Source organism: Babylonia areolata, chromosome 19 (assembly GCF_041734735.1).
Source record: "Babylonia areolata isolate BAREFJ2019XMU chromosome 19, ASM4173473v1, whole genome shotgun sequence".
Taxonomy (NCBI): Eukaryota; Metazoa; Mollusca; class Gastropoda; order Neogastropoda; family Buccinidae; genus Babylonia; species Babylonia areolata.
In genome coordinates this window covers 51,053,288-51,081,281 of record NC_134894.1, presented here as the reverse complement: position 1 = coordinate 51,081,281, position 27,994 = coordinate 51,053,288, and the positions used below count along the sequence as shown (strand labels likewise).

Sequence of the window (27,994 nt, the reverse complement as noted above, 5' to 3'; positions counted from 1 at the left end):
GTGAAACACCCACTGCCTACCCACCTGGTTACACAGGTGAAACACCCACTGCCTACCCACCTGGCTACACTGGTGAAACACCCACCGCCTACCCACCTGGTTATACAGGTGAAACGCCAACTCAGAAACCCGGTGAGTCGCTTGTGTCTGTGTCTGTGTGTCAGTGTCTGTGTCTGTGGTGTAACCATTCGTGATTGAGGAAACAATATTTGAAAGTCAACGAGACATCCACCAGAATCATGACAGAATGACGACCTGTTCAGCGTTGTGTCCACATTCAGTATCAAATATGCAATATATGTACTGGTGTGTATGTGTGTGTGTGTGTGTGTGTGTGTGTGTGTGTGTGTGTGTGTGTGTGTGTGTCTGTCTGTCTGTCTGTCTGTGTTGGATAGGAGTCGGTCGGGATCGAATAATCTCACAATGGTATTTCGCTTAAATGTTTTTTAACCTACAGCACGTCAGGTTCCAGTCCACCAGAGCACACATAAGATGATAAGATACACCGGTGATAAAGCTGTTATTTAGATACGCAACATGTTTTCCACAGTATATGCATATGCCTGTTCTCCAAAATGAAACATTCGCTGAGTTCTGCTTCGCGCTCTTCGAAAATTGGCTTGATTACGTGAACTCATTGTCTGAAATAGATTAACTCGGGTAACATTGTAAAACGAGGCTGATTTTGTATGTGACAGAGAAAGTTTGCAATGTCCCAATGACCATCAACAACGTACAGAAGTTCAAGGATTCTCAGATGACCTCGTCTTCTTTCTACCGCCCGAGTACTGCCGCTTACTATGGCAGACTGGACAACGACTACAGTGCCTGGGTGCCCAAGTGAGTGACTGTCAGTTTTTATAGCCTTCTCCATTTTTTGATTTGTTATTTACATTTTTTAATTCGGTCCTTTATTGACAACACTAAAAGAATTTTCTAAAATCTGTTCAACACAATTGTCTCTCTCAGTTGACTAGGGCCTTTGGCTGGTGTTCTCTGTTAGCTGATGACAATAATTGCTGTTAAGCTTCATCAGGACTTACAGTGAAAAACAGATTTCTCTTATGTGTGTGTGTGTGTGTGGGAGAGAGAGAGAGAGAGAGAGAGAGAGAGAGAGAGAGAGAGAATGAATTAATAAGTTAATGAATTAATGAGTTGTTTGTTCATTATACTCGAAGACCGCTAAGAAGAAGACAGGGGAGAAACGAGTGCAGAGTGTTGCATGTACAGAGAGGACTTCATTGTGTATCACAGAAGCACGGATGACGAACAGTGGCTTCAGCTGGACTTGGGACGACCCAAGGAAGTGGCGGGCATTCTGACCCAGGGTTCTCCATACGAGGACCGTTGGACCACCTCCTTCTTTCTCCGCTACAGCAACGACAGCGTCAACTTCCACACGTACAGCAGCGACAACCCCAGGCCGCTGACGGGCAACCAGGACCGTAACACAGTGGTGCGCAACGTGCTACACCCTCTGGTCACGGCCCGCTACTGGCGCCTGGTGCCCACTGCATGGGGCCCCGCAGGAATTGCTGTCAGGCTGAACCTGCTGGGTTGTGAGCTCAGATCCACGACCACAACACCTAGCTCAGGAATAACGCCCACTGCAGTGCCGACAGTAGTGCCCACAATTGAACCCAGTAAGGAATGGGGTTGGTGGTTGACGGGGCTGTGGGGGCGTGGGGGGTCCTAAGGGCCGTGGTGATTGTGGTGGTGAAGATAATATCAGAGTCTCTTTCTTGTGTGAATGCGCGTTTCCGTGTGCAGGTATTTGTATTTGACATTATTTATGTATTTTTAGCCCATCTGATGGTACTGAGGTTATCAATATAAAAAAGCAGAATACAGTTCACCCGCATGAGGGTATCAGTTAGAATGGTTATCAAATACATGCTTTAAATATTCTGGAAAAAAAGAACTACACACATACATAGCGCACACGCACGCGTTCGAGCACTCCATGAAATAACAAACACAAACTTGTAGCCGTTTGGATTCGCCCCTCGCTCACAATACACACCCATCTCCTGGCGCTTTTCTCCATCTCTGTCTTTTTCTCTACCCCTGGATTTTCGCAAAACAATGCGATACAGTATGAATTTAAATAATCAAATATGTACCTTGTAAAGGAGCACGCTCGCATTCCACAGCAGACACCACTATACCATTTACTGGGAATGGACAGGAGATCATGATGTTTTCAGTTTGCGTGCAATCAATGGGTCTGGAGAACTACCAGGTGATCACGGACAACCAGTTCACGTCGTCCTCGTCTCTGGATGAGATCCACGGAGCTGCCATGAGCCGTCTGACCACAGACTACAGCTCTATGTACGCCGCTTGGAGACCCGCGTGAGTGCTCTCTTCGCTTCTGTGCAGTCTGGCGGCATGGTTGTTTGCGATGATACCAGTCCTTTGGTATATGAGAAATGGATTCATGGAAACTGCACTGCGACCAGATGTTGGTTTGCACACACACACACACACACACACACACACACACACACACACACACATATATATATATATATATATATATATATATATATATATATATATATATATATAGAAAGAGAGAGAGAGAGAGAGAGATTTACTCATACCTCATGCCGATGTTCAAATTCATTGGTTTTACAGGATGCAACATTATTCCGATTAGTAAAGAATAACAGTCACTAATATGCTTTAAAATGTATCACTCTTTTTTTTGTAAAATAGTACTAATGAAAGCACACAAAGAAGAAAAGGGCATAAAGAGAAAGGCGAACACATAAATATTTTCAGTACATTAAGGTTGCTTTCTGGTTTACACATTAACATGTGACATTCTTCTTTGTTGATAAGTTTAGGAAAAGAACAAAGTTAGCGAACAGCGTATCATACAGCGTTGTCACTATTTTCAAACATCGTATGAAACGTGACCAACCATGCCGTCACCTGGCTGTGTTGCAGCTCCGCCGACCAGTCCCCCTGGGTGCAGGTGGACTTTCTGGAGCCCAAACTGCTGTCTGGTGTGCTGATGCAGGGCCGCTGGCCTGCCGGGTTCCACGTGCAGCACTCCATGGACGGCGTACACTTTGAGGACTACATTGACGCCCCTGGGGCTCAGCCCAGACACTTCGTTGCCCAGGGTTACGGCAAAGAGCCCGGCCCACAGATCTTCAACCGTAACATCATCGCCCAGTACGTCCGAGTGGTGCCAGTGGACGTCATCGGTGACGTGGAAGTCAAGTGAGTCCTTGCAGTTGTTGGCTTGTCATGGGATAGTGGCACCGATAGAATGACATAGAATTACATCGTTAACAGCGCTTCACTTGGATGTTCTAAATGTACAAGCGTGATTACGTTATCTAGCAAATCCCAAATGCTGGTTATGTATGCGCATTGTTTCTCCTAAAAAATTGTTGGCAGTGCCGATTGCACTCTAAATATACCAATGAGCCTAATGGAATTGAATTCAGAGACGTCTTCTGCAAGTTTGGATAAATATTGGACACGATTTAGTTACTATTAGGAGAAAGATTTAGAGTATAGCCATATAATGAGATGGCCGGCATGCCCGTCCTCAGTTCCAGAATGACACAATGAATGTGTGCAAATGAGAACTGCTTGGGTGTTTTACTTATAGCATCGGCTTATACAGCACCTGGTTTTCAGAATCACTTTATGTCATAGAAACAAAGATGTTTGTGTTCATTAACTGTTATGCTCCTCTGTATGTGTTTCCTTGTTTATTCAATTGTCTGCTAAAACGACATCACGCTCCCTTATATTCTTTGTCCACACGTTACTAAATACAAAATGCCACATATTAAATATACATGGTCACCTAATGATATCTGTCTGGTTGAAATAAACGCTATGTGCTTTTCATCTTGCATTTCATTAACGTCATTTTGTTGGCAATCCCAAAGTCAGATTCAAAAAGCAAAAGACTGATATCATTCGTCAGAAAGGACGTTGTCGGTGGTAATATGTCTGCTTAGAGAAATTAAGCGATCATCTCAACAAATGATTGTAGTGTTTTATCGAAAAACAACAATAAAACTTAAAGCATTGGAAGGGCAGATATGTTAGATGACATGTTGACACGATTTGGTTGAACACGCTTCTTCTTGCTTCAGGTTCAACGTCCTCGGCTGCAATCCTTCACAGCCAAATACTGAAGTAACTACAGTCAGCCCACCATCCATTGTCAGTGAAACACCCACAGCACACCCACCAGGACACACTGGTAAAACACCCACTGCCTACCCACCAGGATACACAGGTGAAACACCCACTGCCTACCCAACTGGTAACACAGGTGAAACACCCACTGCCTTCCCACCTGGTTACACAGGTGAAACACCCACTGCCTACCCACCTGGCTACACAGGTGAAACACCCACTGCCTACCCACCAGGATACACAGGTGAAACACCCACTGCCTACCCACCTGGTTACACAGGTGAAACACCTACTGCCTACCCACCTGGTTACACAGGTGAAACACCAACTGCCTACCCACCAGGATACACAGGTGAAACACCTACTGCCTACCCACCTGGTTACACTGGTGAAACACCCACTGCCTACCCACCAGGATACACAGGTGAAACACCCACTGCCTACCCACCAGGATACACAGGTGAAACACCTACTGCCTACCCACCTGGCTACACTGGTGAAACACCTACTGCCTACCCACCTGGTTACACAGGTGAAACACCAACTGCCTACCCACCTGGTTACACTGGTGAAACACCTACTGCCTACCCACCTGGCTACACTGGTGAAACACCTACTGCCTACCCACCTGGCTACACTGGTGAAACACCTACTGCCTACCCACCTGGCTACACAGGTGAAACACCTACTGCCTACCCACCTGGTTACACAGGTGAAACACCTACTGCCTACCCCCCAGGGTACACAGGTGAAACACCCACTGCGTACCCACCTGGCTATACAGGTGAAACACCTACTGCCTACCCACCAGGGTACACAGGTGAAACACCCGCTGCCTTCCCACCAGGATACACAGGTGAAACACCAACTGCCTACCCACCTGGTTACACTGGTCAAACACCCACTGCTTACCCGCCTGGTTACACTAGTGAAACCCCAACTGCCTACCCACCTGGCTACACAGGTGAAACACCCACTGCCTACCCACCTGGCTACACTGGTGAAACACCCACTGCCTACCCACCTGGCTACACTGGTGAAACACCCACTGCCTACCCACCTGGCTACACTGGTGAAACACCCACTGCCTACCCACCTGGCTACACTGGTGAAACACCAACTGCCTACCCACCTGGTTACACTGGTCAAACACCAACCGCTATACCACCCAGTTACACTGGCGAAACACCACCTCCAGGTAACCAGTTTTGTTGTGCAGTTCATGTGTGATGGGTGAGTGTGTTCGTGTGTGTGTGTGTGTGTGTGTGTGTGTGTGTGTGCGTGATTGGCTAGATTTTGACTTACCAGGAATTATTCGTTAACCTGTTCTGAATGATCGTTCTTATGTTTTTGTGACTTTGTATACTGAGCAATTCATCTTAAACCGACATCTATTTGTATGATTTGCAGTGTGCTTGATTCCTATGGGTCTGCAAAGTCGATACATTGTGACACCTGACCAGATGACTGCCTCATCTTCACTCAACCTGACGTACAATGCAGACAATGGACGTGTCTACAACCAACATACAGGGGAGACAGGAGGTGCCTGGATCCCTGGGTTGGTCTTCATCAAGTCAAAAAAATTTTGAAAATTGTAATGATAGTGATGTTATATGGTCGAAATATGCAGTATGTTATTCTTATCATCATGACAGTGTCTGATTTCATCTGTAGACTAAGATGTGAACCTATGAAGCCACTTGAACATTGTCTTCTGATCCTCTCGCGCATACAACCGGCAATTGTTTTTTCTTGTAAAATGGTAGATATCACGTGTCAACTTTTTAAGATCTCATTGCAGGCTCTTGAGTGTCTACAACTGTCAGGAGCATTGTAATTCCCAGAAACCACGTGCATATATTTTCGAGGCGAAATCTAAGAGATTATTTAAGTTTTAGCTCGTCAGAAACTGCACGCGCGACATATTTCTCCAATTGATTTGCTCTGTCACATTGTACGAGGGTCATTCAATAAATAAGGTGAATTTTTCGGTATAAGGACTTCTAATACAGATAGAAGCTTACTTTTTTTTTAATTTTTCAACGTAGTCTCCCAGCACTGTCACACACTTTTCCCATCTGTGCACAAGCTTCCGTATTCCCTCAGCGTAAAAATCTTTGGACTGATGTCTCAGCCAGTCGCTCACAACACTTTTGACTTCATCGTCACTTTCAAACTTCGTGCCTCTCGTGAACGCTTTCAAGGGACCAAACAGGTGAAAGTCTGAAGGGGCAAGGTCTGGGCTGTAAGGGGGATGAGGGAGCAGTTCCCAGCCCAGCTCGTTGATGGTCTGCACCGTTCGGGCTGCTGTGTGAGGCCTTGCGTTGTCATGATGCAAGATGACTCCTTCTGACTGATGACCCCTGCGTTTGTTCTTTATGTCTTTCTTGACCTGCCTCAGCAGTTCACAGTAGTTGGCACTGTCATCCACTGTCACCCTTCTGTCAGACTGAATGAGGTCATTGACTGATTCGATCACCTCAGGAGACCTCACTTCTGTAGGCCTTCCAGGCCTGTCTTCATCCTCAACACTGCTCCGTCCTTCTTTAAACAATTTAGCCCACTTGTAGACATTTTTTCGGCTGAAACATGTGGCACCATACACAGTTGACATTCTCCTATGAATTTCAACTGGTTTGCACCCTTCAGCAACCAAAAACTTGATAACTGACCGCTGTTCAATCCTGGAGCATGCTTCTTGGTCGGCCATCTTTGTTAATCGCCAAAACTCTCAAAGTTTTTTTTAATCTGCAAAACAAATTACATCCATGTGAAAAAGAAGTAAAATTTTTTTTTTTTTTTAAGTAAGCTTCTATCTGTATTAGAAGTCCTTATACCGAAAAATTCACCTTATTTATTGAATGACCCTCGTAGAAGTACTCTGGTACAAAGGTTTCCATGTCTGTTCAGACCGGAGTCTCAGCCGTGGATCCAGGTGGACCTGAAGACCCCAAAACTGATTTCTGGTGTGGTGACCCAAGGAAGTCCTGACACTGCCCGTTGGGTATCTACCTTTACACTGGAGTACAGCTTGGACGGTGTCCACTTCACGCCGTACAGGTCAGTATCGCTTGGACTGGCCTGTTGCTTTGTGCTCTATTTCTTCTTCTTGTTATAGGTTTGTTCTCTTTTCACAAGAACGTGATTTAGATTTATAAACGTACGTGTTAGCTCCAGCACTCACATGCACAATCGTACAATGAGTGTGGAGAGTGGGTGAGGGGTCGGACAAGCGGAGTGAGGGGGTGAGTAATCTGTTCTCTATCTGCAGCAGGCATGCATCATTTCTGCCATCTCTCTTCTCTGTCACACCATCGGCTTAAAAATACCACAGAGTTTGTGTGGAGTGTCTTCTGTTTTAAGTGAATGTTAAATGTTACGTGTACTCGGGCTAAGGACAAATTTGTGTGCTTTTACAAGACAATGAGGTTGTATCTAAACTTGTATCTTGTCTTTTTAATGTCAGGGTGTACAATATTCTCGTTTTACTTTTAGGAAACGGTTGATACATTGTGAAAGTATGTAGAAGTCGAGTGATCAAAAGAATCAGATCAGAGGGAATGTCATTCATGGGTATTTTTACTGTAACTGTAAAAGTTCCTTTGACTGTTCTAGTGATCCTCTGTCTCTGTCTCAGTCTCTTAACTGTCTCTCTCTCTCTCTCTCTCTATGTATCTATCTCTCCCTCACACACACATAAACACACATACAATTACACAAAGAAACAGATGGACCAAATTGGCGAGTGATGCCTGGTGAGGCAATCTGGAATGCAGTGAAGCACATACTTACAATATTAAGGGATATTATTAGATACTGCGTTTTGTTTTGTTAGTTTGTTTGTTTTGGTTTATCTCATCGTGTGAGTTTAACATCAATATGCTTGCATTTTGCAGTGTGTTACCTGGCCAGGCAACGTCGGAGTTATTCACAGGTAATACGGATCCAAACACACCTGTACGGAATCTGTTCAATCGCAACGTCATCGCTCAGTTTGTGCGTCTGCATCCTGTCGGTCCTGGACCCGAGGGCTTCGCTCTGCGATTTGAAATACTGGGCTGCAAACCCGACACTCCGATCTATGTCCCTCCCAACTGGCAGGGATTTACTCCCACTCCCTTCCCACCTGACTACACTGGAGAGACACCCACTGCAATCCCTCCTGGCTACACTGGACAGACTCCCACGGCTGTGCCACCTGATTACACCGGGGAAATCCCTGAGCACCGTGAGGGTCTACTATCCCTGTTTTGTGTATCTATGTCCGTACGTGTGTCGGTCTGTGTATGTGTCTGTGTATGCGTGTACGCATTTGTATATTCGTGTGTGTGTGTGTGTGTGTGTGTGTGTGTGATAGAGTGTAGACTATCCACATTATTGGATAATAGTTCATTTAATCCTTTGATTTTACATGACATCAAAAGACCTGCAATAGTTCTCTGATTTATAAAACTGCCTGTTAAGACGTCAGGCGATTGAATGCCTTTAACAATTCTCCAAAGATGTGCATCCCAGTCTATGCCTATATCTTTCTTATTTAGACTACAGATTAGACAGCCTGAACTAGTAGTAGTAGTAGTATGTGTGTTTGTGTGTGTGTGTCTGTTTTTATTGTTGTAATGTTGTCATTAACAACTGTGCATCTTGTAGAAACTCTCTCTGTAAACAACCTTCCGATCGCTTTTTAACATCACTACAGTTTGAGTCGGTATTCAATCCATCCTCCTTTCTCTGTTGGGCGATGGCTGAACGCGAGAAAGTATGTTCATTGCTTATCTGTGTCCCTCCTGTCTTTCGTCTCTCTCTCTCTCTCTCTCTCTCTCTCTCTCTCTCTCTCTCTCTCTCTTCTCTCTCTCTCTGTCTGTCTGTCTGTCTCTCCGTGTCTCTCTCTGTCTCTCTGTCTTTTTATCTCTCTCTCTCTATCTCTCTCTCTCTCTGTTTCTGTCTCTTTATCTCTCTCTCTCTCTCTCTATCTATCTATCTATCTATCTGTCTGTCTCTCTCTCTCTCTATCTATCTATCCAGTCCATATACGTGTTGGCCTAATGGAAGCGCGTCCGCATAGAAAGCGAGAGAATCTGAGAGCGCTGGTTCGAATTCCATAGTCGCCAGCAATTTTCCTCCTCTCCACTAGACCTCGAGTGGTGGTCTGGACGCTACTCATTAGGATGAGATGAACAGAGGTCCGGTGTGCAGCATGCACATGTCGCGCGTGAAAAACCCACGGCAGCAAAAGGGTTGTTCCTGGCAAATTATGGAGAAAATCCACTTCGACATGAAAGCAAATGTAACTGCAGGCAGAAAAAAAGGGTGGTACTCTCAGTGTAGCGACGCGCTTTTCCTGGAGAGAGCAGCCCGAATTTCACTCAGAGAAATCTGTTGTGACAAAAGAGTAATACAATGATATCCCATTGTTGCCATGTGTACCACTGTTATTATATTTGCACATCATTGTAATTTAGATGAGTGTGCTCCTTATCTCTGTGTATGTTGTAAGAATCATGGTATGCCGTTGTTATCTAGTATTGTGTAGTTCAGACCCTAATCAGGGCGGGTACTGGATGAAAAAAGAGCACCAGTGCTTATCTATAATCCTCGGAAATAAAGAACTTTGTCTTGACTGTCTTGTCTTGTCCTGTCTTCTCTCTCTCTCTCTCTCTCTCTCTCTCTCTCTCTCTCTCTCTCTCTCTCACTTTCTCTCTCTTTCTCACACTCTCTCTCTCTCTCTTTCTCTCTCTCTCTTTCTCTCTCTTTCTCTCTCTCACTTTCTCTCTCTCTCTCTCTCTCTCTCTCTCTCTCTCTCTCTCTCTCTCTCTCCCCATGGATTCCATGTCATGATCAAGTGTACAGCGCATCAGTTCTCATATTTCATTACGTCTCTGACATGTACAACCCCTTCCCCACCCTGTCCCCTTGTGAATGAGCAAAATACGCCTGACTACAGTAAATCATTCGTTCGTTCTCTCTCTCTCTCTCTCTCTCTCTCTCTCTCTCTCTCTCTCTCTCTCTCTCTCTCATTCATTCATTCATTCATTCACTCAGTGCGAATGCGTTTCAGTGTGCAACGTGCCCATGGGTCTGACAAACCCTGACATAGTATCCAGCAACCAGCTGCAGGCATCCAGCGTTCTGGACGTGTTCCACTCGGCAGACAGGGCCCGTATCTACACCCAGAAAGACGGGCCTTACTCCGGCGGGTGGCAGCCCAGGTAGGGACTGTAGGCCTGTGGACAGGTCAGTGGGGGCTGGAGAGGTGGAGGGGTACTTTCCACACAACGAGAAGGCTCGAGCTAACACACCTTACGATAAAGTTTGGTGTCTTGTCTGTATGTTTGTTCATCTGTCTCCCTGTCTGTCTGTATCGGTGTCTCTGACTCTCTGTGTATCTGAGTCTGTCTGTCACTATCTCACCATCTGTCTGTCTGTCTGTGTCTCTGTCTGGATGTCTCTCTCCCCCCTTTCTCTCTCTGTTTCTGTCTGTGTCTCTCTCTCAGTCTGTCTCCCTTTCTTATCGTTATAAGATTGTTGATCACACAGAGAAGTTGTGTCCTTTGTGCAAGCTGTCAAATGAAGATGAAGTGCATTTTGTTTTGATGTGTCCTGTGTTGCATGGATTTCGCGTAAGATTTATTCCAAAGAAATATTATGAACGTCCATGTTTGTTTAAATTATGTTTATTGATGGCATCATCTGATGATGGTGTCATACGTAATCTCGCACTGTATTTACACAAAGCTTTTAAGTTAAGAGAAACAGTATTATCATAATTTCTTTAACTAATTGTGAAAATGGTGAATGTTTACTGATAGTATGGTGACATCTGTATACTGTATTATCGCCCTTCATTCATATGGGGCTATGGCCTTGAGTGAATAAATCATCTCAGTCTCAATCTCAGTCTCAGTCTCCCCTTCTGTTGGTTGTTTTTTTTTTAAAGGCTGTCCTACGCTTTCGTGTGCTTTGTTATCACTTCTTGTATTTATAGCCATTTTGTTTGTCACGCATTTGATTGAGTAATTTTCAGGTTTTTATTTATAAGCACTGGATAATCATTTGGACAATATTTTAACCTCAAGATGATTCAGTCGTGGTGAAATGTGTTCAAATAAAACGTAATGCTGGTCTTGACGGATAATCAAGTTTCAGAACCATACATACGGAACCTGTTTTCTCTATACGTTTGATCTGATAAGTATTTATAATGCTTTTCAAAAGATTTCTGTCTTTTGAAATGCATATGTTTATGTAATCCCCATTTGAAGAAAGAGTTATTAACGAAATTATAAAGCAACAAGTCGCACAACGAAAATCGAAATATTGTGAAGTTGGAAACGTGTTCTCATCTACATACTGGTTACTGCTCGGTCTGTTGATTATCAATCAACGGATGACTGTTGCAGGGTGAACGATGACAAGCAGTGGATAGAAGTGGACTTTCTCAGCAGTTACTCCATCGGAGGTGTAATTACACAGGGCAGCGCCGACTCTGACAACTGGGTCACCAAGTACGAAGTGTACTACAGCAACGACGGCCAGTCGTTCTACCCTGTCATCGAGACAGCAGGTGGCAGCACCATCAAACTCTTCAGCGGCAATAATGATCGTTTCACTCCCGTCATGCACCTCTTCCCTCTTGTTCATGCTCGTTACATCCAAATCCGACCCCTTGACTTCCATGGAGCTATCGCTCTGAGGTCAGTGGACAGGTTTTGAAATTTGTGCACCCCTGTGTCCCCCACTCACCAGTTCTGTGTTGTCAAGGAGTCCAGACCTAAGCTGATGTTACATGCATGTGCATTGAATTTAAAAGTTAATGAAATCCCCGGATCATCGTAACTGGTTTGAATTTATTTTGCAGAGTATGAAGCGTTATTAAGTACATTAACCCGCAGGCGTACCACCTCTAAATCATAAACTTACGTGATAAAAAAAAAAACAACTAAAAAAATTCCAAAGTGATGGGCCAAGGCAGATATCTTATGAACTGAAACAGGAAGCCAGTGGCAAAAAATATGGTGGTAGGTTTGGAGGAATTCAGCCATTTTGTTGCCAAATTTGTCCTTTATTCTTTGTTTTCTGGTACTGTCCATAAGCGTCAGCATAAGGTTCAAGGAGTCACATGTCAGTCCCATTGTCGGTCATTTTCTTTTCTCAGGTTCAACATATTTGGATGTCAGTCCCCATCTTTCACGCCCTTGCCCCACATCAGCACCGGGACCCCCATGGCCACCCCCACAGCTGGGCCACAAATGACCCCTGACGCCGGCTGTGTGTACTGGTCCCCCTGGGTCAACACCAACGCGCCCGCAGCAGGCAGTGAGTTCGAGAATGTCTATGACATGGTGGGCTTGGTCGGCCTCTGTGACCCTGCCCAGGTCATCAAAATAGAGTGCCGAGTGGCCAGCACGCACCTGCCATGGGATGTTGCTGGTCAGCCAGGTGTGACCTGTGACCTGGACCAAAAAATGTTGCTGTGTGTTGACACACCTGACTCCACCTGTTTCGACTACGAGATTCGTGTTCTGTGTGATGAATGTCCAACCATCACCACTAGGCCACCCCTTACTACTGTCACCCCACCTCCATCGGGTACCTGTGTCAGTGGCTGGAGCAACTGGTATGACCGTGACCAGGACCTAACTGACGGGGACTTTGAGGGGCTGAGCCAAGTGGAGCTTGCCTCCCTGTGTCCTGGCGGTGTGGTGGAGGAGGCGGAATGCAACTCGGCTGTCGACAACCAGCCCTACTACCTCAAATACATGCTCGTCACCACCTGCGATGTGCAGACAGGCTTCAAGTGTGATCTGGTTTTGAACTCCTATTGCGAGAACTTCAAGATCAGATACCGCTGTCAGTGTAAAGGTGGGTCATATGTGGACGAAATGTCTGAAACTGAATGTGTTGTTGATACAGAGCTCATTGAGAGTAGACGCATTGTTTAAACTGTATTGGTTTTGAATTATTGTGTTTTATCACCCTTTCTTGCACGTGCTGACAAGTGTTCAAACTTAAATATGTTATTTCTCACTTTAGTTATTAATTTTTCTCAAATCATGTGGGGGGTTTTGTTTGCTTGTTGTTGTTTTTTAGTTTGTTTTTTGCAAATTCTTTTGCAATACCAAGCGAACTAATTTCTTTCTTTCCCAGTAAACACATATCAAATGATATATGCATAATGCATCTTTCTTAAAAGTCACTGGAAATTTTCCCAGATTTCATACTGGGAGAGGGTTGTATAAAGGGAGTGGATCGAGGATTTTAAAGAAGGAAGAGGACAGAGACAAGATAAAATTGTATGTGCACGTGTATTTCAGCTTCAGCTACTACCATTACTTTTGTTGCTGTATCTTGATTCAGTACTTTCTTTTTCAGAATATGTGGCAACAACAGGAAATACACCAACGGTATATCCATCATGGTATACAGGTGTAACACCCACTACCTACCCACCTGGTTACACTGGCAAAACACCAACTGCCTACCCACCTGGTTACACTGGTCAAACACCCACTGCCTATCCACCTAGCTACACAGGGTACACACCTACAGCCCAACCGTACACATGTACCAATGGCTGGACTGACTGGATCAACCAGGATTCTCCAGACACTGGAGATGGAGATTTGGAGAAACTGACAGATCAAGAGAAACAACAGCTGTGTCCAGGAGGTCAGCTGGTAGAGATTGAATGTGAGACAACTGACGGTATCAAGTATTACAGTTCTGGAGAGATTGTTACCTGTGATCTCAACACTGGACTGGTGTGTAGCAATGGTGACAATTCCCCCATCCCTTGTTCTGACTACCAAGTGAGGTACAGGTGTAAGTGCCTGGAGGTACCAACTGCCTATCCACCTGGTTACACTGGTCAAACACCAACTGCCTACCCACCTGGTTACACTGGACAAACACCAAATGCCTACCCACCTGGCTACACGGGTCAAACACCCACTGCCTACCCACCTGGTTATACTGGTCAAACACCAACTGCTTACCCACCTGGCTACACTGGTCAAACACCCACTGCCTACCCACCTGGTTACACAGGTGAAATACCCACCGCCTATCCACCTGGTTACACAGGGTACACACCTACCGCCCAACCGTACACATGTACTAACGGCTGGACTGACTGGATCAACCAGGATTCTCCAGACACTGGAGATGGAGATTTGGAGAAACTGACAGATCAAGAGAAACAACAGCTGTGTCCAGGAGGTCAGCTGGTAGAGATTGAATGTGAGACAACTGACGGTATCAAGTATTACAGTTCTGGAGAGATTGTTACCTGTGATCTCAACACTGGACTGGTGTGTAGCAATGGTGACAATTCCCCCATCCCTTGTTCTGACTACCAAGTGAGGTACAGGTGTAAGTGCCTGGAGGTACCAACTGCCTATCCACCTGGTTACACTGGTCAAACACCAACTGCCTACCCACCTGGTTACACTGGTCAAACACCAACTGCCTACCCACCTGGTTACACTGGTCAAACACCCACTGCCTATCCACCTGGTTACACTGGTCAAACACCAACTGCCTACCCACCTGGTTACACTGGTCAAACACCCACTGCCTATCCACCTGGTTACACTGGTCAAACACCAACTGCCTACCCACCTGGTTACACTGGTCAAACACCAACTGCCTACCCGCCTGGTTACACTGGTCAAACACCAACTGCCTACCCACCTGGTTACACAGGTGAAACACCCACCGCCTATCCACCTGGTTACACAGGGTACACACCTACCGCCCAGCCGTACACATGTACCAACGGCTGGACTGACTGGATCAACCAGGATTCTCCAGACACTGGAGATGGAGATTTGGAGAAACTGACAGATCAAGAGAAACAACAGCTGTGTCCAGGAGGTCAGCTGGTAGAGATTGAATGTGAGACAACGGACGGTATCAAGTATTACAGTTCTGGAGAGATTGTTTCCTGTGATCTCAACACTGGACTGGTTTGTAACAATGGTGACAATTCCCCCATCCCTTGTTCTGACTACCAAGTGAGGTACAGGTGTAAGTGCCTGGAGGTACCAACTGCCTATCCACCTGGTTACACTGGTCAAACACCAACTGCCTATCCACCTGGTTACACAGGTAAAACACCCACTGCCTACCCACCTGACAACACTGGTCAAACACCAACTGCCTATCCACCTGGTTACACTGGTCAAACACCAATTGCCTACCCGCCTGGTTACACGGGTCAAACACCAACTGCCTACCCACCTGGTTACACTGGTCAAACACCAACTGCCTACCCACCTGGCTACACTGGTCAAACACCCACTGGCTACCCACCTGGTTACACTGGTCAAACACCAATTGCCTACCCGCCTGGTTACACGGGTCAAACACCAACTGCCTACCCACCTGGCTACACGGGTCAAACACCAACTGCCTACCCACCTGGTTACACAGGTGAAACACCCAACGCCTATCCACCTGGTTACACAGGGTACACACCTACCGCCCAACCGTATACATGCACCAATGGCTGGACTGACTGGATCAACCAGGATTCTCCAGACACTGGAGATGGAGATTTGGAGAAACTGACAGATCAAGAGAAACAACAGCTGTGTCCAGGAGGTCAGCTGGTAGAGATTGAATGTGAGACAACAGACGGTATCAAGTATTACAGTTCTGGAGAGATTGTTACCTGTGATCTCAACACTGGACTGGTGTGTAGCAATGGTGACAATTCCCCCATCCCTTGTTCTGACTACCAAGTGAGGTACAGGTGTAAGTGTCTGGAGGTACCAACTGCCTATCCACCTGGTTACACTGGTCAAACACCAACTGCCTACCCACCTGGTTACACTGGTCAAACACCAACTGCCTACCCACCTGGTTACACAGGTCAAACACCAACTGCCTACCCACCTGGTTACACAGGTGAAACACCCACCGCCTATCCACCTGGTTACACAGGGTACACACCTACCGCCCAACCGTATACATGCACCAATGGCTGGACTGACTGGATCAACCAGGATTCTCCAGACACTGGAGATGGAGATTTGGAGAAACTGACAGATCAAGAGAAACAACAGCTGTGTCCAGGAGGTCAACTGGTAGAGACTGAATGTGAGACAACGGACGGTATCAAGTATTACAGTTCTGGAGAGATTGTTACCTGTGATCTCAACACTGGACTGGTGTGTAGCAATGGTGACAATTCCCCCATCCCTTGTTCTGACTACCAGGTGAGGTACAGGTGTAAGTGTCTGGATGTACCAACTGCCTATCCACCTGGTTACACTGGTCAAACACCAACTGCCTACCCACCTGGTTACACTGGTCAAACACCAACTGCCTACCCACCTGGTTACACAGGTCAAACACCAACTGCCTACCCACCTGGCTACACTGGTCAAACACCAACTGCCTATCCACCTGGTTACACAGGTAAAACACCCACTGCCTACCCACCTGACAACACTGGTCAAACACCAACTGCCTATCCACCTGGTTACACTGGTCAAACACCAATTGCCTACCCGCCTGGTTACACGGGTCAAACACCAACTGCCTACCCACCTGGTTACACTGGTCAAACACCAACTGCCTACCCACCTGGCTACACTGGTCAAACACCCACTGGCTACCCACCTAGTTACACTGGTCAAACACCAATTGCCTACCCGCCTGGTTACACGGGTCAAACACCAACTGCCTACCCACCTGGCTACACGGGTCAAACACCAACTGCCTACCCACCTGGTTACACAGGTGAAACACCCAACGCCTATCCACCTGGTTACACAGGGTACACACCTACCGCCCAACCGTATACATGCACCAATGGCTGGACTGACTGGATCAACCAGGATTCTCCAGACACTGGAGATGGAGATTTGGAGAAACTGACAGATCAAGAGAAACAACAGCTGTGTCCAGGAGGTCAGCTGGTAGAGATTGAATGTGAGACAACAGACGGTATCAAGTATTACAGTTCTGGAGAGATTGTTACCTGTGATCTCAACACTGGACTGGTGTGTAGCAATGGTGACAATTCCCCCATCCCTTGTTCTGACTACCAAGTGAGGTACAGGTGTAAGTGTCTGGAGGTACCAACTGCCTATCCACCTGGTTACACTGGTCAAACACCAACTGCCTACCCACCTGGTTACACTGGTCAAACACCAACTGCCTACCCACCTGGTTACACAGGTCAAACACCAACTGCCTACCCACCTGGTTACACAGGTGAAACACCCACCGCCTATCCACCTGGTTACACAGGGTACACACCTACCGCCCAACCGTATACATGCACCAATGGCTGGACTGACTGGATCAACCAGGATTCTCCAGACACTGGAGATGGAGATTTGGAGAAACTGACAGATCAAGAGAAACAACAGCTGTGTCCAGGAGGTCAACTGGTAGAGACTGAATGTGAGACAACGGACGGTATCAAGTATTACAGTTCTGGAGAGATTGTTACCTGTGATCTCAACACTGGACTGGTGTGTAGCAATGGTGACAATTCCCCCATCCCTTGTTCTGACTACCAGGTGAGGTACAGGTGTAAGTGTCTGGATGTACCAACTGCCTATCCACCTGGTTACACTGGTCAAACACCAACTGCCTACCCACCTGGTTACACTGGTCAAACACCAACTGCCTACCCACCTGGTTACACAGGTCAAACACCAACTGCCTACCCACCTGGCTACACTGGTCAAACACCCACTGCCTACCCACCTGGTTACACAGGTGAAACACCCACCGCCTATCCACCTGGTTACACAGGGTACACACCTACCGCCCAACCGTATACATGCACCAATGGCTGGACTGACTGGATCAACCAGGATTCTCCAGACACTGGAGATGGAGATTTGGAGAAACTGACAGATCAAGAGAAACAACAGCTGTGTCCAGGAGGTCAGCTGGTAGAGATTGAATGTGAGACAACGGACGGTATCAAGTATTACAGTTCTGGAGAGATTGTTACCTGTGATCTCAACACTGGACTGGTGTGTAGCAATGGTGACAATTCCCCCATCCCTTGTTCTGACTACCAGGTGAGGTACAGGTGTAAGTGTCTGGATGTACCAACTGCCTATCCACCTGGTTACACTGGTCAAACACCAACTGCCTACCCACCTGGTTACACAGGTCAAACACCAACTGCCTACCCACCTGGCTACACTGGTCAAACACCCACTGCCTACCCACCTGGTTACACAGGTGAAACACCCACCGCCTATCCACCTGGTTACACAGGGTACACACCTACAGCCCAAACGTACACATGTACCAATGGCTGGACTGACTGGATCAACCAGGATTCTCCAGACACTGGAGATGGAGATTTGGAGAAACTGACAGATCAAGAGAAACAACAGCTGTGTCCAGGAGGTCAGCTGGTAGAGATTGAATGTGAGACAACTGACGGTATCAAGTATTACAGTTCTGGAGAGATTGTTACCTGTGATCTCAACACTGGACTCGTGTGTAGCAATGGTGACAATTCCCCCATCCCTTGTTCTGACTACCAAGTGAGGTACAGGTGTAAGTGTCTGGAGGTACCAACTGCCTATCCACCTGGTTACACTGGTCAAACACCAACTGCCTACCCACCTGGTTACACTGGTCAAACATCCACTGACTATCCACCTGGTTACACAGGTAAAACACCCACTGCCTATCCACCTGGTTACACAGGTGAAACACCAACTGCCTACCCACCTGGTTACACTGGTCAAACACCAATTGCCTACCCACCTGGCTATACTGGTCAAACACCCACTGCCTATCCACCTGGTTACACAGGGTACACACCTACCGCCCAACCGTACACATGTACCAATGGCTGGACTGACTGGATCAACCAGGATTCTCCAGACACTGGAGATGGAGATTTGGAGAAACTGACAGATCAAGAGAAACAACAGCTGTGTCCAGGAGGTCAGCTGGTAGAGATTGAATGTGAGACAACGGACGGTATCAAGTATTACAGTTCTGGAGAGATTGTTACCTGTGATCTCAACACTGGACTGGTGTGTAGCAATGGTGACAATTCCCCCATCCCTTGTTCTGACTACCAGGTGAGGTACAGGTGTAAGTGTCTGGATGTACCAACTGCCTATCCACCTGGTTACACTGGTCAAACACCAACTGCCTACCCACCTGGTTACACTGGTCAAACACCAACTGCCTACCCACCTGGTTACACAGGTCAAACACCAACTGCCTACCCACCTGGCTACACTGGTCAAACACCCACTGCCTACCCACCTGGTTACACAGGTGAAACACCCACCGCCTATCCACCTGGTTACACAGGGTACACACCTACAGCCCAACCGTACACATGTACCAATGGCTGGACTGACTGGATCAACCAGGATTCTCCAGACACTGGAGATGGAGATTTGGAGAAACTGACAGATCAAGAGAAACAACAGCTGTGTCCAGGAGGTCAACTGGTAGAGATTGAATGTGAGACAACTGACGGTATCAAGTATTACAGTTCTGGAGAGATTGTTACCTGTGATCTCAACACTGGACTGGTGTGTAGCAATGGTGACAATTCCCCCATCCCTTGTTCTGATTACAAAGTAAGATACAGATGTAAGTGCAGTGAAAATGTGACCTCGACATCCAATCCTGTAGTTACGCCATATGCGCAGTCTGTGCCACCATCTCTCGCGTGTCCAAAGAACTTCTGGACTCGATGGATCAATAAGGACAGTCCCACTACAGGCGATGGTGACCACGAGGTGCTTACTGACGTGGAGAGAGCAGTCATGTGTGGCGGTCAGATCACCGACATTCAGTGCTACACCACAGGAGATATACCCTCCTACAGCAGTGGCGAGATTCTTACCTGTGACCTGACTAATGGCCTGGTGTGCAACAACAATGACAACTTCCCTGTCCCATGTTCTGACTACCAGATTCGATACTTCTGCCAGTGTGATGGTATGTAGCAGTCTTCGGAATTGTCTGTCTGTGTGTCTGTCCATATACATACATACATACATACATACATAAGTGTGTGTGTGTGTGTGTGTGTGTGTGTGTGTGTGTGTGTGTGTTTTGTCTTCTGTTTTCTGTGTGTATGTGTGTGTGTGTGTGTGTGTGTGTGTGTGTGTGTGTGTGTGTGTGTGTGTGTGTGTGTGTGTGTGTGTGTGTTGCATTCGGACTGTCTTTCAATCTGCTTGATTGACGTAATTATGATATTTTGCGAAGATACCCGCGTGAAGTCATCACTTATTCAATAAAAAAATAAACGAGTATCCCTCATTGCTGTTTTGAGATAATTACCACGAGTGGGGTCAATATGTACTGTGGATTTTCATTCTCAATTTCCCATTCTTACTCAGTACAATGCATGTATGTGTGTGTGCTTGTGTGTGTGTGTGTGTGTGTGTGTGTGTGTGTGTGTGTGTGTGTGTGTGTGTGTGTGTGAGTGAGTCTCTCTGTCTGTCTGTCTGTGGCTGTGTGTGTTGGTGTCGGTGTGTGTGTTTATGTTTTCATGATTTCATTTGATTTTTTTTTTAATGACAGAAATCTGGATTGGGGGGAAGTACTTTGTTTTTGTAAATCATACCTTCCTGTTGTGTCGTTCCTCAGATGTGACCACAGTGTCTCCAACCTTCAACACCAATGCACCAAAACAGCCCATAGCTGTTCAGTGCGCCTGGTCTCCCTGGCTGAACGCAGACTCTCCTGACTCCATGCACAATGATCTGGGCGACCTGGAAACGATCGATTTGCTGAAACGGACTTATGGCCTGTGCCCGACCATCATTGACATGGAGGTATTGTATTGTATTGTATTGTATTGTATCACTCTTTTTTGTCACAACAGATTTCTCAGTGTGAAATTCGGGCTGCTCTACCCAGGGAGAGTGCGTCGCAACACTTAGAGCGCCACACATTTTCTTGTGCGTTTTTTTTCCTTCCAGCAATCATTTTTAATTTCTTTTCCTATCGAACTAACGATAGGTAGAGAGGATGTTTTGCTTAGGCATGGGATAGTGGAAGAAAAGGAAATCTGCAGTCCTCACAATTCTCAAGTTATTTTCTGTGGTTTGTATTTCTTGTTCACTGTTCACTCTGTGTGTGTGTGTGTGTGTGTGTGTGTGTGTGCAGACAAAATAGCATTATGATGTCAGTAACCTCACTGCTGAATAGAATACAGTCACTCGAAGAGGATGATGTCAGAATATTTTAGTTAAAAGTTGTTTTTCTTGTGTTTCTACAGAACTGCCATCGTCTCAATTTTTTTAGATGATTATCATCACCAACATTTGTATCATCATCATATCATCATTGTACTGCCTTTGAACTCACTCATTTCTCCATATTTCTAAATCTTGGGCTTTGATGCTAATAATCATTCTCTCTCTCTCTCTCTCTCTCTCTCTCTCTCTCTCTCTCTCTCTCTCTCTCTCCCCATGTCTGTATCTCTGCCTGTATGCAGTTGAGATGTCCAATGCCTATTTCACACCGAAGAGACATGCCGTGACGTGATGTGTGCATGTCGTAATCCATGGCTATGAGCATGTCGTAATCCATGGCTGTGTGCATGCCGTATTCCATGGCTGTGAGCATGTCGTAATCCATGGCTGTGTGCATGCCGTATTCCATGGCTGTGAGCATGCCGTATTCCATGGCTGTGAGCATGTCGTAATCCATGGCTGTGTGCATGCCGTATTCCATGGCTGTGAGCATGCCGTATTCCATGGCTGTGAGCATGTCGTAATCCATGGCTATGAGCATGTCGTAATCCATGGCTGTGTGCATGTCGTATTCCATGGCTGTGAGCATGTCGTATTCCATGGCTGTGAGCATGTCGTAATCCATGGCTATGTGCATGCCGTATTCCATGGCTGTGAGTATGTCGTATTCCATGGCTGTGAGCATGTCGTATTCCATGGCTGTGAGCATGTCGTAATCCATGGCTGTGTGCATGCCGTATTCCATGGCTGTGAGTATGTCGTATTCCATGGCTGTGTCCAGTGTCGCGTGGTGGACAGTCAGGTGTCTGTGGACGCTGCTGGACAGTCCCAGGTGGCGTGTGACGCCCACAACGGCCTCCGCTGTTACAACAGGGAGCAGGGCCTCTCTTCCTGCTACGACTACGAGGTTCGGGTCCTGTGCTGGTCTCCCATGTGCACCGGACAACCTCCCAGCCTAAGAACAACCATCGCACCAAGCCTGCCTCAGGAGAAAACCACTCGTAAGAACTTCCACTTGCACTTATATTGCCAGATTTCAGGAGTCGTAGGCCATTGATTAGCCGCAATGTGTAGAGGAAGAGGGATGGATAAAGGAAAAAGACTGCAATATATGGTTTTGCGCTTGGACGTTTCTCTTGATGTTGTGAGAGAGAGAGAGAGAGAGAGAGAGAGAGAGAGAGAGACTGATATATTTTATTCATTTAAGGCCTTGTTCCATATGAAGATGGGCAACAACAGTTAATAATCAATACGTAGATGAGCACCACAGGTCCTCACAAAATTTATGATACAAGAGATACTCGCAGCTGAAATGCTTTGAACAGATAAAGTGCCAAACTACGAACGATATTTTCATTACTGGAAGCCATCAGTAGACCTAATCGGAACAAACATGGATCTGTATAATACTTCTTTGGTAAGAATTTCACACGAAGATGATGCAAAGCAGGACATATCAAGACAAAATGAACTTCATCTTCAATAGAGACTTTGCACAATGGACATAACAAAGCAAAGTTATTTCTATTGTTATAGCGAAACTGATGAACATTAATTTCGGTTATGCCAAATCTAAATCTGGTCAAGATAAATCGTAAATAACGATCTAAATTCAGAGACAGATATTTCTTCACTAAGTGAGTCGAACTATACGCTCTATATTAATCAAATCTGTCACTATATTTAGTGTGGTTTTCCCAATCTTGCCATCTGCAGTCAATCAGTCGTTGGCGGATAATTCGCACAAATAATTTATCGTCACCTACTCCTTGATTAACCCAAGCATACCCAAAACCAAGTTCAAATAAACATAATCGTACATTAGAAACCCAGTTATTTTTTCCCTTCAAGTCTAAATCATACAACATGTCATAAGCTTTTCGTGGCAGTCTATCATTATTCATTTTTGTTAATTTTAGCCAATAACTGACACATCTAACTGCAGAGTTAATATAAATAGGATACCTATTCGTCTCACCATAAACTAAGTCATTTGGTGTTCTCATACTAACTCCTAAAAACTTTTTTTAACCCAAACAAATGCACCGACTCACAATGCACAATAGCTTTTTTATCCAGTCCCCACAGTTCTGATCCATACTGCACAATGGGTTGTATTTGAGCATCAAAAATTTTAAGAAAAAGATCCAAAGAATTGCTATTCAATACAATTTCCTCATCACAAATATCAATGCATTTTTTGCTTTACTAGGCAGGTCTCTACATGCTGCTACAAAACTTAAACGAGTTGAAAAAAGGACCCAAGGTATTTGTAAGCATTCACAACAGACAATGCAACACCATCAAAAAACCACCTTTCCCTCGCTGCCAAGTACCCCCCCTTCCTAAATACAATAATATTACTTTTATTCAAATTAACACATAACTGTAATTTACTTGCTGCATTTTTCAGGCTGTTTAGTTGAGACTGTAAACCAGTAACAGTTTCTGAGAATAAAACTATATCATCCGCTAGTAATAAAACAAACAATTCAAAATAATCAATTGTAAACATAGCACCATACCTACCCTTCTCTATTACTTCTATTGCCAATTCATTTATGAATAATGAAAATAAGATAGGACTGCACACATCCCCTTGTTTCACACCTCTAGTACAATTAATATAATCAGTAAGCTTGTCTCCAGATCTGATTCTTGTTTTTACAACATTATACATATTCTTAACACAATTAAAAAGCTTTCCTCTAATACCATGTTTAATTAAGATAGGCCATAATATGTTCCTCTTAATAGAATCAAACGCCTTTTCAAAATCAATAAAGGCAACATAAAGTTTGCGATTATAAGAAAACTGTTTCTGAATTAAGGCCAAAAGGGTAAACATATGGTCAGTTGTTGAATATCCTCGCTTAAAACCAGCTTGATACTCCCCAGTTATATTATTTTCCTCAACAAATTCCTGAAGTCGCCGATTAATTATTGTACTAAACACTTTGCTACTAATATTTGACAGTGATATGCCTCTATAATTATTTATATCATTGATATTACCCTTCTTATATAATGGAAGGATAACAGCCTCACACCAGCTTTCAGGATAAATGCCCTCATCAAATAGCTTGTTGAAGAACTTTACGAAAAAAATGTATACTTTGTTCACAAGAAGTTCTTAAGAATTCCCCAAGAATACCATCGGGACCTGCAGCTTTGCTGTTGTTTTTTTTCCTTTTCTAAGCGCAAAAAGAACATCTTCGTGTGAAATAGGGCGATTCATAGAATGATTCTCCACATCTGGTAACACAAATTCATCACTATCATATGATAAATCTTTATCAAGTAAGGCTTTAAAATGCCCAAACCATTTATCAATAGAAATATCATGCTTCGACTGCTTTTTTTTAGAACAAATTTTATTCATATTTTTCCAAAATTCTTGTTGATTATTAATAGAACACTCAAGACTGTCCAAAAGATTTTTATTAAACAACTTTTGCTTTCTAACTAAAGTGTTTTTATATTCTCTTCTAGCTCTTACATATGAAATTTCATCATCTTTATCTAACGTTCTTCTATATTTTCTCAACAATCTACGAACCTTCGTCCTACTAAGCCTACATTCCCTACACACACACACAGAGAGAGAGAGAGAGAGAGAGAGAGAGAGAGAGAGAGAGAGAGAGAGCTTATGTTGGTGAGATTTTTTCCTTTTTTTTTCACATTTAAACAATTTTGATATTGAAGAAACTCCCCTCCCCTCTCTCTCTCTGTGTGTGTGTGTGTGTGTGTGTGTGTGTGTCTGTCTGTCTGTCTGTCTGTCTGTCTGTCTCTTTGCTGAAACATTTTCGTAACACTTTTGAACTCCCGAGTTTGAACTTGAATCTTTTGCAAAACCTTGTCATAGTCTTAAACAAAATTATCCAATTAAACAAAGCAAACACGTGAATTTTCATGCTCTCCCACACCCCTTCCCGCCACAAATTCTGATCTTTTATGTTTTAACCACAACACTTAGGCAGCCACACTCCGATTTCGGGAACGGTGCATGCCATATATATTCCCCTTTCCGAAAAGTATTAGAATCATTCTCCCAAAGAACGAATACGATCTCTAAAACGGCAATAAAATGAAAAATCCTTTGTTTTGTCCGCTCTTCTTCGATGTGAATCCAAAATCTGAATAATTATCCTGGTGTGTCTGTGTGTATGTACAGAGTCTTGCGTAGTCGGCGAAATGTGGGACGCATGTGCATACACGTGCGACGAACTGTGTGACTACACCGCACGATCTTCTGGTCTGTGTGACGGTTTCAATCCAGGTGCATGTGTGCCTGGCTGCAAGCCTGTCATACAAAGTGTGGTGTGTAAACCAGGAGAGAAACGACTGGATGCCAACACGTGTGTTGCACAGGAGATGTGCCCTTGCATGAAACCCGATAGCACAAAAGCTATGGTAAGCCAGTCTTATTACTCCGACGGTTTTGACGAAATGTTGGTGAGGTATTTTGCTAATATACCATCCACAAACACGACATCGACATATCATGATTTACACATCGTTTACCCAGTTAGTGGTTTTGTTGTGATTTTTTTAATCAACGAGTATTGACACATTCTGACCAACATAACAATTTCTCTAAACAGTTTTGTTTCAAACAGCCACAGCAACGACGGTTGTGTCGTTTGTCCACAGCCCTATGAAACTTGGAAGAATCCTGACGACTCTTGCTCCGACTGCAGCTGTCACAATGGCGCTGCCCTCTGCACCAATCACGATCCTTCTTGCTCCTTCACAACCACCCCAGGTCTCCCCTCTGACCAGCTGTGTGGGTGGAGCCAGTGGATGAATACCGACAGTCCCCTGACTGGCAGCGGTGACATCGAGAATCTTGCCGCTCTGCGCTCCACATTCAGACTGTGTGACAGTCCTGTCAGGGCAGAGTGCCGTGACGTCATCACACACCAACCCGCGCCTTCTTCCGTCACCTGTGACGTCACTAAGGGACTGATGTGTCTGAACGTGGATCAGCAGGGACGCTGTGCGGATTATGAAATCCGTATCTACTGCCCGTGTGCAAGTCAGTTCAGTTTTCCCTATCATTTCTACGATGTAAAGAATTGTAAATGAAAAGAATTGTAAATGAAACCCAAGTACTGAGGAAAGCAATACAGTTACCATGACCAAGCGTTCTCTCTCTCTCTCTCTCTCTCTCTCTCTCTCTCTCTCTCTCTCTCTCTCTCTTTCTCTCCCTGTCTGGTAGGTTTCTTTATGTATATTATGTTTGCAACGGGTCACAGGCCTTTTCGCAATTGAAACATTTGTTCTTGTTCTTGTTCTTGTTCTTCTTCTCTCCCTGTCACTATCTATCTCTCCCTTCCTTCCGTTTTCCCTCCCTTCCTCTGTCTCTCTCCAGTATCTTACTGATATTTAGAGCTTTTCAAGTCATCTAACAACTGCATTGCCTTTAACAAGTCATTATGGTCACTAAAATGTCTGTGAAGTCATGTCAGAGTCGACAATACACAATCAGTTTTCAAATATTTTAAAGAATACGAACTTCCCCCAGTTTAGTTTATGTTCTTCCATGATCACGCTGTGATTACTGATGATCAAGAAAAGTAAAATGGGTATTCTTCTTTCAATACAGATTCGACAGCTCCTGCTTCTGACTGTGTCAGTGGCTGGTCTGCCTGGATCAACAAGGATACTCCTGACACTGGCGATGGAGATGTGGAAATGATGACATCATCAGAGCTGACGTCATTCTGCCCTGGAGGTACCATCACACAGGTAGACTGTCAGACAGCGGATGGTATCGAGTACTACAGCAGTGGAGAGATTCTCACCTGTACAACAGACGGAGGTCTTCAGTGTAACAATGCTGACAACTTCCCCATCCCCTGTAGTGACTACAAGATACAGTACCTGTGTTCCTGTCCTGGTGAGTTGTTACTGACAAGCAAGCAGGTTTAAAGTGTCTGAGTCATATATATTCATTCTAGCTCTGCGTCGCTTTAGTTATTCTGGATCATATATATTCATTCTAGTTCTGCGTTGCTTTAGATTACAAAGTACAGCTATTACCATTGAAACTGGAATCCATGTAACGGTGTGTGTGTGTGTGTGTGTGTGTGTGTGTGTGTATGCACCCATATGTGTGTGTGTGTGTGTGTGTGTGTGTGTGTGTGTGTGTGAAGTGAATACTGGCTTATCTTGTGTTTCATTTTCAATGACATGACGTCTTATTTTGTCTAATCAGCTTGATTTTATTACCTAAGTTTTTGTGTTGCATGTTTAAATGAATGGTCTTGTTCTTAATGTGATTGTACTTAATATGTGTGATGTTGCTTGTACTCGAACCAAAAGACAAATTTATGTGAATTAACAGACAATAAACTTATATCTTACCTTTTTTATTTCTTATCCAAATCTATTTTTTTTAACATAATGTCGTTAGATTGTCTGTTACAATACCAGCTGACGTCAGCTTTAAAGCTGATCCACATTTGATTTTAGTCCAAGCATTTGATTCAAGAACGTTTTTAATTTGGGCAAGGGTTTGTTCAGTATTTTGTGAGTGTTGTGTCTCCTGGTTAGATACATGTATGCACGAATCTGTATAGTTGCTAAAGCTTGCTCAT

General features: G+C 44.9%; 1 protein-coding gene across 1 annotated transcript in view; it reads left to right on the top strand.

Moving 5' to 3' along the window:
* Window positions 1-27,994, top strand: part of LOC143294198 (uncharacterized) — a 117,193-nt gene that overhangs the window by 56,029 nt on the left and 33,170 nt on the right. Inside the window, exons 38-65 of the mRNA XM_076605629.1 lie at window positions 699-840; window positions 1,255-1,643; window positions 2,208-2,355; window positions 2,956-3,234; window positions 4,128-4,237; window positions 4,886-5,029; window positions 5,584-5,734; window positions 7,087-7,236; window positions 8,073-8,404; window positions 10,235-10,385; window positions 11,577-11,870; window positions 12,332-13,038; window positions 13,726-14,043; window positions 14,260-14,603; window positions 14,937-15,204; window positions 15,646-15,933; window positions 16,123-16,410; window positions 16,960-17,247; window positions 17,437-17,724; window positions 17,950-18,237; window positions 18,427-18,582; window positions 18,976-19,263; window positions 19,489-20,127; window positions 20,782-20,969; window positions 22,174-22,393; window positions 25,726-25,805; window positions 26,046-26,430; window positions 27,001-27,294. Of these exons, the coding sequence (XP_076461744.1) occupies window positions 699-840; window positions 1,255-1,643; window positions 2,208-2,355; window positions 2,956-3,234; window positions 4,128-4,237; window positions 4,886-5,029; window positions 5,584-5,734; window positions 7,087-7,236; window positions 8,073-8,404; window positions 10,235-10,385; window positions 11,577-11,870; window positions 12,332-13,038; window positions 13,726-14,043; window positions 14,260-14,603; window positions 14,937-15,204; window positions 15,646-15,933; window positions 16,123-16,410; window positions 16,960-17,247; window positions 17,437-17,724; window positions 17,950-18,237; window positions 18,427-18,582; window positions 18,976-19,263; window positions 19,489-20,127; window positions 20,782-20,969; window positions 22,174-22,393; window positions 25,726-25,805; window positions 26,046-26,430; window positions 27,001-27,294 (7,617 nt within the window). The remainder of the gene's footprint in view (window positions 1-698; window positions 841-1,254; window positions 1,644-2,207; window positions 2,356-2,955; window positions 3,235-4,127; window positions 4,238-4,885; window positions 5,030-5,583; window positions 5,735-7,086; window positions 7,237-8,072; window positions 8,405-10,234; window positions 10,386-11,576; window positions 11,871-12,331; window positions 13,039-13,725; window positions 14,044-14,259; window positions 14,604-14,936; window positions 15,205-15,645; window positions 15,934-16,122; window positions 16,411-16,959; window positions 17,248-17,436; window positions 17,725-17,949; window positions 18,238-18,426; window positions 18,583-18,975; window positions 19,264-19,488; window positions 20,128-20,781; window positions 20,970-22,173; window positions 22,394-25,725; window positions 25,806-26,045; window positions 26,431-27,000; window positions 27,295-27,994) is intronic.